The sequence below is a fragment of the Anomaloglossus baeobatrachus genome, chromosome 1, assembly GCF_048569485.1.
Source record: "Anomaloglossus baeobatrachus isolate aAnoBae1 chromosome 1, aAnoBae1.hap1, whole genome shotgun sequence".
NCBI lineage: Eukaryota > Metazoa > Chordata > Amphibia > Anura > Aromobatidae > Anomaloglossus > Anomaloglossus baeobatrachus.
This window is the reverse complement of record NC_134353.1, coordinates 133,465,683-133,479,892: the sequence shown is the minus strand read 5'-3', so window position 1 is coordinate 133,479,892 and position 14,210 is coordinate 133,465,683. Positions and strand designations below refer to the sequence as shown.

The following is a 14,210-nucleotide window of genomic DNA, read 5'->3' as shown; positions in this document are numbered from 1 at the left end:
CAGGCTGATTCTATACATACCTGTAGTGGTCAGCTCGGATGTTTAGGTTTTGAAATCTAAGAAAGTAAAATTTATAAAATCATCAGCTTCTTGAGTGACAGCAGCTGAGCATCAGATAATATCTGGGGGAGGGGGGGGGGGGGTATTCATAGTTATCCTCTCCCATTGTTAGAATTAGAATAAGCATTACACAAACGTTTACTTTTTCACTAGCAGGACCTGTGCTGAGGTCATAACCATGTGACCAGAAGGGGCGGGGCCTCATCCAAGAGAAAAATGGTGATTCCTGGTATCAGCTATGTTAGCTAAGGCCCCGTCTCTTCTGGTCACATGGGTATGACCTTTGCACAGGTACTACAAGTAAAAAATTAAATTATATAATACTTATGCAAATTCTAAAGGTGGGAGGGGATAAGTATGAATACCCCCCAGATATTATCTGATACTCAGCTGCTGTCACTCAAGAAGCTGGTGATTTTATAAACTTTACTTTCTTGGATTCAAAACATATACATCCAAGCTGAGCACTGAAGGTATATAAAGACTCAGCCTGATAGTGCCAGTATAGCACTGTCTTTAGGTTATATATGAAAATCCTGGTGATTGGTGCGCTTTAAATCTTAAATTGAAATACAATTTATTTTCTGTAAAATTTTAATTTTCTTTCTTGGTGTAAGAAAAATTGTTCTGCTTTTTATCCACACACTTCCTTCATGAAGATTACTTACCGACTTGTACTGAGATAAGAAGCTTTCTAGTTTGGTGATTTCAATGTGAAGTCTTTTTATTTCACTCTAGAATGCAGGAATAGGACAATTCAGTTAGAAAATCCGTTTTCTAAGTTCTCAAACAAAGTGTGTGACTGTAGATATGTCAATATCAATTTTCCATAATAATTTTTTTGTGTTATTACATTGTTCGGTAGATATTTTTCAAATTGCAGCCCATTTCTCAGGGGATTTGAGCTTGAAAAAAAATTAGAACTGCAATCTATTTACTCACTATGGGAAACTACTCATGACTCCGTGCACAACAGAGGAGTTAGGATTGCGCTGAGCTGCAATTAAGTACAGTGATAGATTCTCTTTAAAAAGGGGAATTTTGTTTACTTACCGTAAATTCCTTTTCTTCTAGCTCCTATTGGGAGACCCAAACAATTGGGTGTATAGCTTCTGCCTCTGGAGGCCACACAAAGTATTACACTTTTAAAAAAGTGTAACCCCTCCCCTCTGCCTATACACCCTCCCGTGGACCACGGGCTCCTCAGTTTGGTGCAAAAGCAGGAAGGAGGAAACTTATAAATGGTCTAGAGCAAATTCAATCCGAAGGATGTTCGTAGAACTGAAGACCATGAACCAAAGGAAAAAATTAACATCAACAACCAGCCCGAAGGGCACAGGGGCGGGTGCTGGGTCTCCCAATAGGAGCTAGAAGAAAAGGAATTTACGGTAAGTAAACAAAATTCCCTTCTTCTTTGTCGCTCCATTGGGAGACCCAGACAATTGGGACGTCCAAGAGCAGTCCCTGGGTGGGTAAACCAATACCCCAATAGAAAGAGCCGGAAACGGCCCCCTCTTACAGGTGGGCAACCGCCGCCTGGAGGACTCGCCTACCTAGACTGGCGTCTGCCGAAGCATAGGTATGTACTTGATAGTGCTTCGTGAAAGTGTGCAGGCTAGACCACGTAGCCGCCTGACACACCTGCTGAGCCGTCGCCCGGTGCCGCAATGCCCAGGACGCACCTACAGCTCTGGTAGAATGGGCTTTCAACCCTGAAGGGGGCGGAAGCCCAGAAGTACGGTAGGCCTCGAGAATCGGTTCCTAGATCCACCTAGCCAAGGTGTACTTGGAGGCCTGAGAGCCCTTACGCTGGCCAGCGACAAGGCCAAAGAGCGCGTCTGAACGGCGCAGGGGCGCCGTGCGAGACACGTAGATCCGGAGTGCTCTCACTAGATCCAAAGAGTGCAAATCCTTCTCACACTGGTGAATTGGATTAGGGCAAAAGGAAGGCAAGGAGATATCCTGATTTAGATGAAAAGGGGATACCACCTTAGGGAGGAATTCCGGGACAGGACGCAGAACCACCTTATCCTGGTGGAAAACCAGGAAAGGAGCTTTGCATGACAGCGCTGCAAGCTCAGACACTCTCCGAAGTGATGTGACTGCAACCAGGAAGGCCACCTTCTGAGAAAGACGGGAGAGAGAGACATCCCGCAACGGCTCAAAAGGCGGCTTTTGAAGAGCCGTCAGGACCCTGTTAAGATCCCAAGGTTCCAACGGACGTTTGTAAGGTGGGACCATGTGGCAAACCCCCTGCAGGAACGTGCGGACCTGCGGAAGTCTGGCTAGTCGCGTTTGAAAAAACACGGAGAGCGCCGACACTTGGCCCTTGAGAGAGCCGAGGGACAAACCCATATCCATTCCAAATTGTAGGAATGAAAGAAATGTGGGTAAGGCAAACGGCCATGGAGAAAAAAACATTATCAGAGCACCAGGATAAGAAGATTTGCCAAGTCCTGTTGTTGTGTCGTGACGCCATGAGATCAACGTCCGGCGTTCCCCAGCGGCGGCAGATCTCTCGAAACACGTCTGGATGAAGAGACCATTCCCCCGCGTCCATGCCCTGACGACTGAGAAAATCTGCTTCCCAGTTTTCTACGCCCGGGATGTGAACTGCGGAGATGGTGGAGTCTGTGTTTTCCACCCACTGCAGAATCCGCCGGACTTCCTGGAAGGCTTGACGACTGCGAGTGCCGCCTTGGTGGTTGATGTAGGCGACGGCAGTGGCGTTGTCCGACTGGATTCGGATCTGCCTGCCCTCCAGCCACCGATGGAAAGCCAATAGGGCTAGATATACTGTCCTTATCTCCAGGATATTGATCTGAAGGGATGATTCTATTGGAGTCCAGGTTCCTTGAGCCCTGTGGTGGAGAAACGAGCCGCAGGTCGAGAGCTGAACTCTATCCTGTAACCATGAGACAGAATGTCTCTCACCGAGCAGTGTTGAACGTGTGGTCACCAGGCGCCGCCAAAGCGGGAGAGCCTGCCACCGACCGAGGATGTGGCTGGATGAGGACGAGAGTCATGTGGAGGCCGTCTTGGAGGCCGTGCCTCCTGCGGCCTTTTGGGGGCGTGACTTGGACCGCCACGCATAGGAGTTCCTCTGGCCTTTCTCCGGCCGGTTGGACGAAGAGGATTGGGTCTTGGCGGAGGAACGAAAGGACCGAAACCTCGATTGGATCTTCCTCTGCTGAGGTTTCTTAGGATTGGACTGGGGTAAGGAGGAGTCCTTTCTCGAGGATTCCTTAATAATCTCCTCCAACCGTTCGTCAAACAAACGGTCGCCAGAAAAAGGCAAACCAGTTAAGAACCTTCTGGAGGCAGAGTCTGCTTTCCAATCGCGCAGCCACATGGCCCTGTGGACTGCCACGGAGTCAGCGGATGCCACGGCCGTACGGCTAGTGGAGTCCAGTACGGCGTTCATGGCGTAGGACGAAAATGCTGATGCCTGAGAGGTCAAGGATGAAACATGTGGAGCAGACTTCCGCGTGGCGGCATTAATCTCAGTCAGACATGCCGAGATTGCTTGGAGAGCCCACACGGCCGCAAAGGCCGGGGCGAAAGACGCGCCCGTAGCCTCATAAATATACTTCACCAAGAGCTCTATCTGTCTGTCAGTGGCATCCTTCAGGGATGAGCCATCGGCAACAGACACAACGGACCTAGCGGCCAATCTAGAGACTGGAGGATCCACCTTGGGGGGTGTGCCCAGCCCTTAACGACTTCAGGCGGAAAGCGGTAACGCGTGTCAGTGTGCCGCTTAGCAAAGCGCTTGTCCGGAACCGCTCTGCGCTTCTGGACAGTGTCCCTGAAGTTAGAGTGATCAAAGAAGGGAATTTTGTTTACTTACCGTAAATTCCTTTTCTTCTAGCTCCAATTGGGAGACCCAGACAATCGGGTGTATAGCTATGCCTCCGGAGGCCACACAAAGTATTACACTAAAAGTGTAAAGCCCCTCCCCTTCAGCCTATACACCCCCCGTGCTGCCACGGGCTCCTCAGTTTTGGTGCAAAAGCAAGAAGGAGGAAAAAATTATAAACTGGTTTAAAGTAAATTCAATCCGAAGGAATATCGGAGAACTGAAACCATTCAACGTGAACAACATGTGTACACAAAAACAGGGGCGGGTGCTGGGTCTCCCAATTGGAGCTAGAAGAAAAGGAATTTACGGTAAGTAAACAAAATTCCCTTCTTCTTTGGCGCTCCATTGGGAGACCCAGACAATTGGGACGTCCAAAATCAGTCCCTGGGTGGGTAAATAATACCTCATAATAGAGCCGTAACGGCTCCGTCCTACAGGTGGGCAACCGCCGCCTGAAGGACTTGCCTACCTAGGCTGGCATCTGCCGAAGCATAGGTATGCACCTGATAGTGTTTCGTGAAAGTGTGCAGGCTCGACCAGGTAGCTGCCTGACACACCTGCTGAGCCGTAGCCTGGTGTCGCAAGGCCCAGGACGCTCCCACGGCCCTGGTAGAATGGGCCTTCAGCCCTGAGGGAACCGGAAGCCCCGAGGAACGATAAGCTTCGAGAATTGGTTCCTTGATCCACCGAGCCAGGGTTGATTTGGAAGCTTGTGTCCATTTACGCTGGCCAGCGACAAGGACAAAGAGTGCATCCGAGCGGCGCAGGGGCGCCGTACGAGAAATGTAGAGTCTGAGTGCTCTCACCAGATCTAACAAGTGCAAATCCTTTTCACACTGGTGAACTGGATGAGGGCAAAAAGAAGGTAAGGAGATATCCTGATTGAGATGAAAGGGGGATACCACCTTAGGGAGGAATTCCGGAACCGGACGCAGAACCACCTTGTCCTGGTGAAACACCAGGAAAGGAGCTTTGCATGACAACGCTGCTAGCTCAGACACTCTCCGAAGTGAAGTGACTGCTACTAGAAAAACCACTTTCTGCGAAAGGCGTGCGAGCGAAATATCCCTCATTGGCTCGAACGGTGGTTTCTGAAGAACCATCAGCACCCTGTTCAGATCCCAGGGTTCTAACGGACGCTTGTAAGGAGGGACGATGTGACAAACCCCTTGCAGGAACGTGCGTACCTGTGGGAGTCTGGCCAGGCGCTTCTGAAAAAACACAGAGAGCGCAGAGACTTGTCCCTTAAGGGAGCCTAGCGACAAACCCTTTTCCAATCCGGATTGAAGAAAGGACAGAAAAGTGGGCAAGGCAAATGGCCAGGGAGAGAAACCCTGAGCAGAGCACCACGACAGGAATATTTTCCATGTCCTGTGGTAGATCTTGGCGGACGTTGGTTTCCTAGCCTGTCTCATGGTGGCAATGACCTCTTGAGATAATCCTGAAGACGCTAAGATCCAGGACTCAATGGCCACACAGTCAGGTTGAGGGCCGCAGAATTCAGATGGAAAAACGGCCCTTGAGACAGCAAGTCTGGTCGGTCTGGCAGTGCCCACGGTTGGCCGACCGTGAGATGCCACAGATCCGGGTACCACGACCTCCTCGGCCAGTCTGGAGCGACGAGGATGGCGCGGCGGCAGTCGGCCCTGATCTTGCGTAACACTCTGGGCAACAGTGCCAGAGGGGGAAACACATAAGGAAGCTGAAACTGCGACCAATCCTGAACTAAGGCGTCTGCCGCCAGAGCTCTGTGATCTTGAGATCGAGCCATGAATGTTGGGACCTTGTTGTTGTGCCGTGACGCCATTAGGTCGACGTCCGGCATCCCCCAGCGGCAACAGATCTCCTGAAACACGTCCGGGTGAAGGGACCATTCCCCTGCGTCCATGCCCTGGCGACTGAGAAAGTCTGCTTCCCAGTTTTCTACGCCCGGGATGTGAACTGCGGAGATGGTGGAGGCCGTGGCTTCCACCCACATCAAAATCCGCCGGACTTCTTGGAAGGCTTGCCGACTGCGTGTTCCACCTTGGTGGTTGATGTAAGCCACCGCTGTGGAGTTGTCCGACTGAATTTGGATCTGCTTGCCTTCCAGCCACTGCTGGAACGCTTTTAGGGCAAGATACACTGCCCTGATCTCCAGAACATTGATCTGAAGTGAGGACTCTTGCTGAGTCCACGTACCCTGAGCCCTGTGGTGGAGAAAAACTGCTCCCCACCCTGACAAACTCACGTCCGTCGTGACCACCGCCCAGGATGGGGGTAGGAAGGATTTCCCCTTCGATAATGAGGTGGGAAGAAGCCACCACCGAAGGGAAGCTTTGGTTGCCTGAGAGAGGGAGACGTTCCTGTCTAGGGACGTCGGCATCCTGTCCCATTTGCGTAGGATGTCCCATTGAAGAGGACGCAGGTGAAACTGCGCGAAAGGAACTGCCTCCATTGCTGCCACCATCTTCCCCAGGAAGTGCATGAGGCGCCTCAAGGGGTGTGACCGACCTTGAAGGAGAGATTGCACCCCTGTCTGTAGTGAACGCTGTTTGTCCAGCGGAAGCTTCACTATCGCTGGAAGAGTATGAAACTCCATGCCAAGATATGTCAGCGATTGGACCGGTGTCAGATTTGACTTTGGAAAATTGATGATCCACCCGAAACTCTGGAGAGTCTCCAGAGTAACGTTGAGGCTGTGTTGGCATGCCTCTTGAGAGGGTGCCTTGACCAGCAGATCGTCTAAGTAAGGTATCACCGAGTGACCCTGAGAGTGGAGGACCGCAACTACTGTAGCCATGACCTTGGTGAAAACCCTTGGGGCTGTCGCCAGGCCGAACGGCAGTGCCGCGAACTGAAGGTGTTCGTCTCCTATGGCGAAGCGCAGGAAGCGCTGATGCTCTGGAGCAATCGGTACGTGGAGATAAGCATCTTTGATATCGATCGATGCTAGGAAATCTCCTTGGGACATTGAGGCGATGACGGAGCGGAGGGATTCCATCCGGAACCGCCTGGTCATTACGTGTTTGTTGAGCAGTTTTAGATCGAAAACAGGACGGAAAGACCCGTCCTTCTTTGGAACCACAAACAGGTTGGAGTAGAAACCGTGACCCTGTTGCTGAAGAGGAACCGGGACCACCACTCCTTCTGCCTTCAGAATGCCCACCGCCTGCAGAAGAGCCTCGGCTCGCTCGGGAGGCGGAGATGTTCTGAAGAATCGAGTCGGAGGACGAGAGCTGAACTCTATCCTGTAACCGTGAGACAAAATGTCTCTCACCCAACGGTCTTTTACTTGTGGCAGCCAGGTGTCGCAAAAGCGGGAGAGCCTGCCACCGACCGAGGATGCGGTGTGAGGAGGCCGTAAGTTATGAGGAAGCCGCCTTGGTAGCGGCACCTCCGGCGGTCTTTTTAGGGCGTGATTTGGACCGCCATGCGTCGGAGTTCCTCTGATCCTTCTGAGGCCTTTTGGACGAGGAGAATTGGGACCTGCCCGCCCCCCGAAAGGACCGAAACCTCGACTGTCCCCTCGTCTGTTGGGGTGTTTTTGGTTTGGCCTGGGGTAAGGAGGTTTCCTTTCCCTTGGATTGTTTGATGATTTCATCCAATCTCTCACCAAACAAGCGGTCGCCAGAAAATGGCAAACTAGTTAAGCACTTTTTGGAAGCCGAATCTGCCTTCCATTCCCGTAGCCACAAGGCCCTGCGTATTGCCACCGAATTGTCGGCTGCAACCGCCGTACGGCTCGCAGAGTCCAGGACAGCATTAATAGCGTAGGACGCAAATGCCGACGTTTGAGAGGTTATGGACGCCACCTGCGGCGCAGACGTACGTGTGAGTGCGTCAATTTGCGCCTGACCAGCTGAGATGGCTTGGAGTGCCCATACGGCTGCGAATGCTGGAGCAAAAGACGCGCCGATAGCTTCATAGATGGATTTCAACCAGAGCTCCATCTGTCTGTCAGTGGCATCCTTGAGTGAAGCTCCATCTTCCACTGCCACTATGGATCTAGTCGCCAGTCTGGAGATTGGAGGATCCACCTTGGGACACTGAGTCCAGCCCTTGACCACGTCAGGGGGGAAGGGGTAACGTGTATCCTTAAGGCGCTTGGAAAAACGCTTATCTGGACAAGCTCGGTGTTTCTGGACTGCCTCTCTGAAGTCAGAGTGGTCCAGAAACATACTCATCGTACGCTTAGGAAACCTGAAACGGAATTTCTCCTGCTGAGAAGCTGACTCCTCCACTGGAGGAGCTGAGGGAGAAATATCCAACATTTGATTGATGGACGCAATAAGATCATTCACTATGGCGTCCCCATCAGGAGTATCAAGGTTGAGAGCGGCTTCAGGATCAGAATCCTGATCAGCTAGCTCCGCTTCATCATACAGAGAGTCCTCTCGCTGAGACCCTGAACAATGTGATGATGTCGAGGGGATTTCATAGCGAGCTCGCTTAGGCGGTCTGGGGCTGCAGTCCGTGTCAGAGACCTCACCCTGGGATCTATGAGACACCCCGGGAGAACATTGTTGTTCCAATTGAGGGGAACCAGGGGGCAATGATTCCACAGTGCCCATGGCTTGAGATGCCGGCCTGGACTGCAAGGCTTCTAATATCTTAGCCATAGTCTCAGAAAGTCTTTCAGTAAAAACTGCAAACTCCGTCCCCGTCACCTGGACAGTGTTAACAGGTGGTTCTCCCTGGGCCAGCCTTAGCAGAGGCTCCGGCTGAGTAAGTGCCACAGGGGCCGAGCATTGCACACAATGAGGGTCAGTGGAACCTGCCGGCAGTATAGCCGTACATGCTGCACAGGCAGCATAGTAAGTCTGTGCTTTGGCACCCTTGCTATTTGTGGACGACATGCTGTTGTCTCCTCTGAGCAATACAGGAGGGTATATAGCCAAAAACAACCGTGCACCATACAGTGTAAAGTATAGCCTATAATCATATAATCTATAAGTACACTTCTGCACCAGTGGGGCCAGCACCTAGGTGCTGCTTACCGCCCGCGCAATGCGGTTGTGTGGTCACCAGAATTCCTGCCTGGGTCTCCCTGAGCTTGTCTCCCTTCTCCAGCGTTAGCAGAGCTGACAGGAATGGCTGCCGGCGTCCTGAGGAGAGGAGGGGGCCGTGGGCGTGCCCTAGAAAGTGCGGGAATCTGGTGCCCCACTGTGCACAGTGAGGGGGGTGGAGTATGCAAAGCATGCTCCAGCCTCAGTTGCTGACGTCCTTTACAGCGTCCCGCCCTTCCCCTGACTGGCAGGCCTGGGGGCGGGAAAAGAATGAGACTAGGCCGCAAAAGCCGGGGACTAAAGTTATAAGTGCGGCCGCCGTATAAGCGCGGTCGGCGCGGAAGTCCCCGGCGCACTAACAGTCCCAGCCGCGCCGCAGTGATAACAATGGCAGCGGCGGTCAGCGCGGCAGTCCCCATACACTAACACACTCAGCGACGCTGCAGTGTGTAAAGGCACAAACGCAGTCAGCGCCGCGGTCCCCGGTGCACTAGCACACCCAGCAATGCTGGAGTGTTGCTGTGCGCGGTCCCCACGGGGACACAGAGTACCTCAAAGTAGCAAGGCCATGTCCCTGAACGATACTCGGCTCCTATCCAGCAGAGTCCTCAGGAGCTGTGGATGGAGCACGGTCTCATGTGCCTGGAGACCGATAGGATCCCACTTCACCCAGAGCCCTAAGGGGGATGGGGAAGGAAAACAGCATGTGGGCTCCAGCCTCCGTACCCGCAATGGATACCTCAACCTTAACAACACCGCCGACAAGAGTGGGGTGAGAAGGGAGCATGCTGGGGGCCCTGTTATGGGCCCTCTTTTCTTCCATCCGACATAGTCAGCAGCTGCTGCTGACTAAGCTGTGGAGCTATGCGTGGATGTCTGCCTCCTTCGCACAAAGCATAAAAACTGAGGAGCCCGTGGCAGCACGGGGGGTGTATAGGCTGAAGGGGAGGGGCTTTACACTTTTAGTGTAATACTTTGTGTGGCCTCCGGATGCATAGCTATACACCCGATTGTCTGGGTCTTCCAATGGAGCGCCAAAGAAAAACGTATTGCGAGTACGTTTGGGAAATCGAAATTGGTGCTTCTCCTGCCGAGAAGCCGGCTCCTCTGCAGGAGGAAGTGGGGTTGAGAGATCCAACACCTCGTTGATGGACGAGATAAGATCATTTACTAAGGCGTCCCCTTCAGGGGCATCAAGGTTAAGGGTGAAGTCAGGGTCAGAGCCCTGAGCTCCCACGTCCGCCTCGTCTTCCTGAGAGTCCTCAAGCTGGGATCCAGAGCAGCGTGAGGAGGCCGGGGAAGAGCCCCAGCGAGGCCGCTTAGCCGGCCTGGGGCTGCGATCCGGGCAGGAGTCCTCCGCCTGGGACCTAGGGGCTATCCTGGGAGCGCCATGCGGCGCGGACCGAGAAGGGCCTGGAGGTGACAAACGAACAGGGGCCAGGGCCTGTGAAGGGCCCGGTTTGGACTGCAATGCCTAAAGGAGCTTAGATGACCATTTGTCTATAGACTGTGCAATGGATTCTCTGTCCCTGCTGACTGCTCAGGGGGAGCAGGGGGATCTACATGAGCCGAGGGGCCCACAAGTGCCCGAGGCTCCAGTTGAGCAAGCGTGGCAGGAGTCGCGCATTGATCACAGTGAGGGTAGGTGGATCCCGCAGGCAACCTAGCCCTACAAGAGGTACAGGCCGCCTTAGGGGCTTTGCTCCCTGTGGACGACATGCTGTAAGCAATCGGTGTCTCTTAGGAGAGTGACCACTGAGTGTATATGGGAAAAGGGTATACAGCCTTTCCGAATATATATATATATCCCGGCACCCTAGGGGGACCAGCACCGAGTGACCGGTGTGGCTCACCAACCGCTAACGAGCGGTGTGTCCTCCAGATTCCCTGTCGTGGATCCCCCGGAGCTGTAGAGCTTTGCAGCTGAGTAGCATACACCGCCAGAATGCCAAAAATGGCCGCCGGAGCTCTCAGGGGGGGCGTGGAGCCGTGGGCGGCGCCGGCAAAAAGCGGGAATCTGGAGGTCCCATAGTGGCCAATGAGGGGGGGGGGGGGGAAGACATGCAAAGATGCTCCAGCCCTCAAAGCTGACGTGATGTCGGTATTCCCGCCCTTACCCTGACAGGCAGGCCCGGGGGCGGGATTTTTCGCGACTAGGCCGCGGCAAAGCCGGGGACTAAATTTAAGGCCGTGCCCGACAAGCAGGCACGGTGGGCGCGGAAGTCCGCCGAAAAAACAACGGACGGAACTACCGCGGGACTTCCGGGGAGAAGGCTCCCTGTACAGTCCCCACATGGGGACCCAGAGTACCTTAAAGTTGCAGGGCCCGGTCCCTGGGGGTGACGAAGCTCCGGTCCGGCAGGTTCCACCAGGGGCTGCGGATGGAGCACGGTCCCAGCACGTGGATGACCGTTTAGGCTCCCACTTCTCCCAGAGCCGCATAAGGGATGGTAAAGGAGACGGCATGTGGCTCCAGCCTCTGTACCCGCAATGGGTACCTCAACCTTAACAACACCGCCGACATAGTGGGGTGAGAAGGGAGCATGCCGGGGACCCCATAGGGGTCCTCTTTTCTTCCATCCGTCATAACTATGTATGAGAATGCATGAGTGGATGTGTGCCTCCTTCGCACACAAAGCTAAAACTGGAGAACCCGTGATACCACGGGGGGGTATAGCCAGAGGGGGAGGGGCCTTGCACTTTTAATGTAGTGCTTTGTGTGGCCTCCAGAGGGCAGTAGCTATACCCCAATCGTCTGGGTCTCCCAATAGAGCGCTGAAGAAAATAATGCTGTTTGTCGCCAGGTTTTTGCCACCTAATCTGAGAGCAGTATAATGTAGAGACAGAGATCCTCATTCTAGTGATGTGTCACTTACTGGACTGCTCAGTGTAGTAAAATCACTGATTAATCAGCAGGTGATTATCATTAGAGGACTACTTGGCGTGCTGCAGGTAGTCCAGCATATTCATGAGCTCTGTATAACTGCTAGATCTGCAGCAGAGGAAACATTGCTGTCATGTTGATAAAATCAAACAGCTCAGTAAGTGACATCGTGAGAATCAGGATCTCTGCCCAGGGAAAAGCAGGGGAAAGTGATATATAAAGTCACAGTTTTATTGACATCATAAACTCCATGTTTCCCTTATTAAGAGGGAACAAATGGAATATGAGTAAAATGACTCCTTACAAGATCACTTACTTTTGCCTCGTCAATTTCAGCGTCAGCCGTCACCAGGACCCGCTCCTTGTCCCTCTCCAGCTGCTGCGCCATTTGGTCTATCTCCAGTAGCTCTTTACACAGTTCTTCATTTTTGGTGCTCAGGTTTACCACCTCACTGGTGACATTTTGTCTTGTTTCTAGCAGCTCCTGCGCACGATTTTCGAGGTCTCTGTTTGCTTGCTGGAGATATTCAATCTAGTAAAACATCCATGAAGCACTAATAAGTTCCAACTGTTTTTTATTATCAAACAACACTTAATTAATGAATGACTATACAAAGCTGTGGTCCCATGAAGTGGTCAGCGAGTAGCTGAGGTGCAGGAGAGTATTAAAACTAGCAGCCTGCTTTCTTCTGTATTAAAAATTGGAGCTGAGCAAAGAGATCCTGGCCCAGCAGTCACAGACCGGAGCCTAGTGAGCCTCCTACCAGCTGCCTGCATCCCCGGCGCATCCTACTACCTGCCTGCATCCCCGGCGCCTCCTACCAGCTGCCTGCATCCCCGGCGCCTCCTACCAGCTGCCTGCATCCCCGGCGCCTCCTACCAGCTGCCTGCATCCCTGGCGCCTCCTACCGACCGCCTGCATCCCCGGCGCCTCCTACCGCCCGCCTGCATCCCCGGCGCCTCCTACCGCCCGCCTGCATCCCCGGCGCCTCCTACCACCTGCCTGCACCCCCGGTGCCTCCTACCACCTGCCTGCATCCCCGGTGCCTCTTACCACCTGCCTGCATCCCTGGAGCCTTTTACCACCTGCCTGCATCCCCCCGCACCGCTTGTGGATGAATGACATGGTTGCTGGACCAGGCTACTGCAAATGGTTTTTGTTTAATTCGATTAGAAGTAAAATACAGTGGATATGAAAAGTATTCAGACCCCTTTATATATTTTTATTCTGTTTCATTGCAGCCATTTGGTAAATTGAAAAAGTTCATTTATTCTCATTAATGTACACTCTGCACCTCATCTTGACAGAAAAAAAAAAAAAGAAATTTTTGCAAATTCTGTAAAAAAGAAAAACTGAAATATCACATTGTCATAAGTATTCAGACCCTTTGCTCAGGACACTCATTTAGTTAACATGCTGTCCATTTCCTTGTCATCCTCCTTGAGATGGTTCTACTCCTTCATCCAGCTGTGTTTAATTAAACTGATAGAACTTGATTTGGAAAGGCACATACCTGTCTATATAAAGGGCCCCTTTCACACGTCAGTGATTCTGGTACGTTTGTGCTTTTTTTTTAAACGTACCAGAATCACTGACATACGCAGACCCATTATAATGAATGGGTCTGCTCACACGTCAGTGATTTGTCACTGCACGTGTCTCCGTGCAGCGTACCCGCGTCGTGCGTTGATTGCTGCACGGAGACATGTCCATTTTTTTCTGGCATCACTGATGTTCCACGGACCACGCAGTGGTGTGGTCCGTGAAACACGTGCCAGAAAAAAAACGTGCATTTAAAATAATAAACATTTTAACTCACCCGGCGTCCAGCGATGTCCTCTGCAGCCCGTCCTCCCTGCTGCTTCTAAGCCGGCTGATTACTGTCGCGCATCTTAATGATGCACGACACAGCCGACCCGGAAGCAGCTGCTGCAGGGGTCAGTGCCGGCCGGATGCTGCACCGCGGGAGGATTCAGCACCACGGAGAGCGGGAGCGGGCACAGGTGAGTTGATTTTTAAGTGCAATCACGGGCCACGTAGAACGGAGCCCGGATTGCACTTAGACAACCCACGTGTGCCGTGATTCACGGCACACGCAGGGACATGTGCGTGTTTTACACGCCAGTGAAAAACGTCACGGTTTTTTCACTGACGTGTGAAACAGGCCTTAGACCTCACAGCTCACAGTGCATGTCAGACCAAATGAGAATCATGAGGACAAAAGGAACTGACCAAGGAGCGCAGAGACAAAATTGTGGCAAGGCACAGATCTGGCCAAGGTTACAAAAGAATTTCTGCAGTACTCAAGGTTCCTAAGAGCACAGTGGCCTCCATAATCCTTAAATGGAAAAAGTTTGGAACCACCAGAATTCCTCCTAGACCTGGCCGTCCAGCCAAACTGAGCAATCGTGGGAG

General features: G+C 52.5%; 1 protein-coding gene across 3 annotated transcripts in view; it reads right to left on the bottom strand.

Annotated features, from left to right (window-relative positions):
* CEP135 (centrosomal protein 135) overlaps positions 1 to 14,210 on the bottom strand; it is a 196,679-nt gene that overhangs the window by 117,952 nt on the left and 64,517 nt on the right. For all 3 annotated transcript variants that reach the window (XM_075347063.1, XM_075347062.1, XM_075347061.1), the window contains 2 exons: positions 12,111 to 12,326; positions 729 to 794 (listed from right to left, as the gene is read on the bottom strand). In XM_075347063.1, coding sequence (XP_075203178.1) covers positions 729 to 794; positions 12,111 to 12,326 — 282 coding nt within the window. The remainder of the gene's footprint in view (positions 1 to 728; positions 795 to 12,110; positions 12,327 to 14,210) is intronic.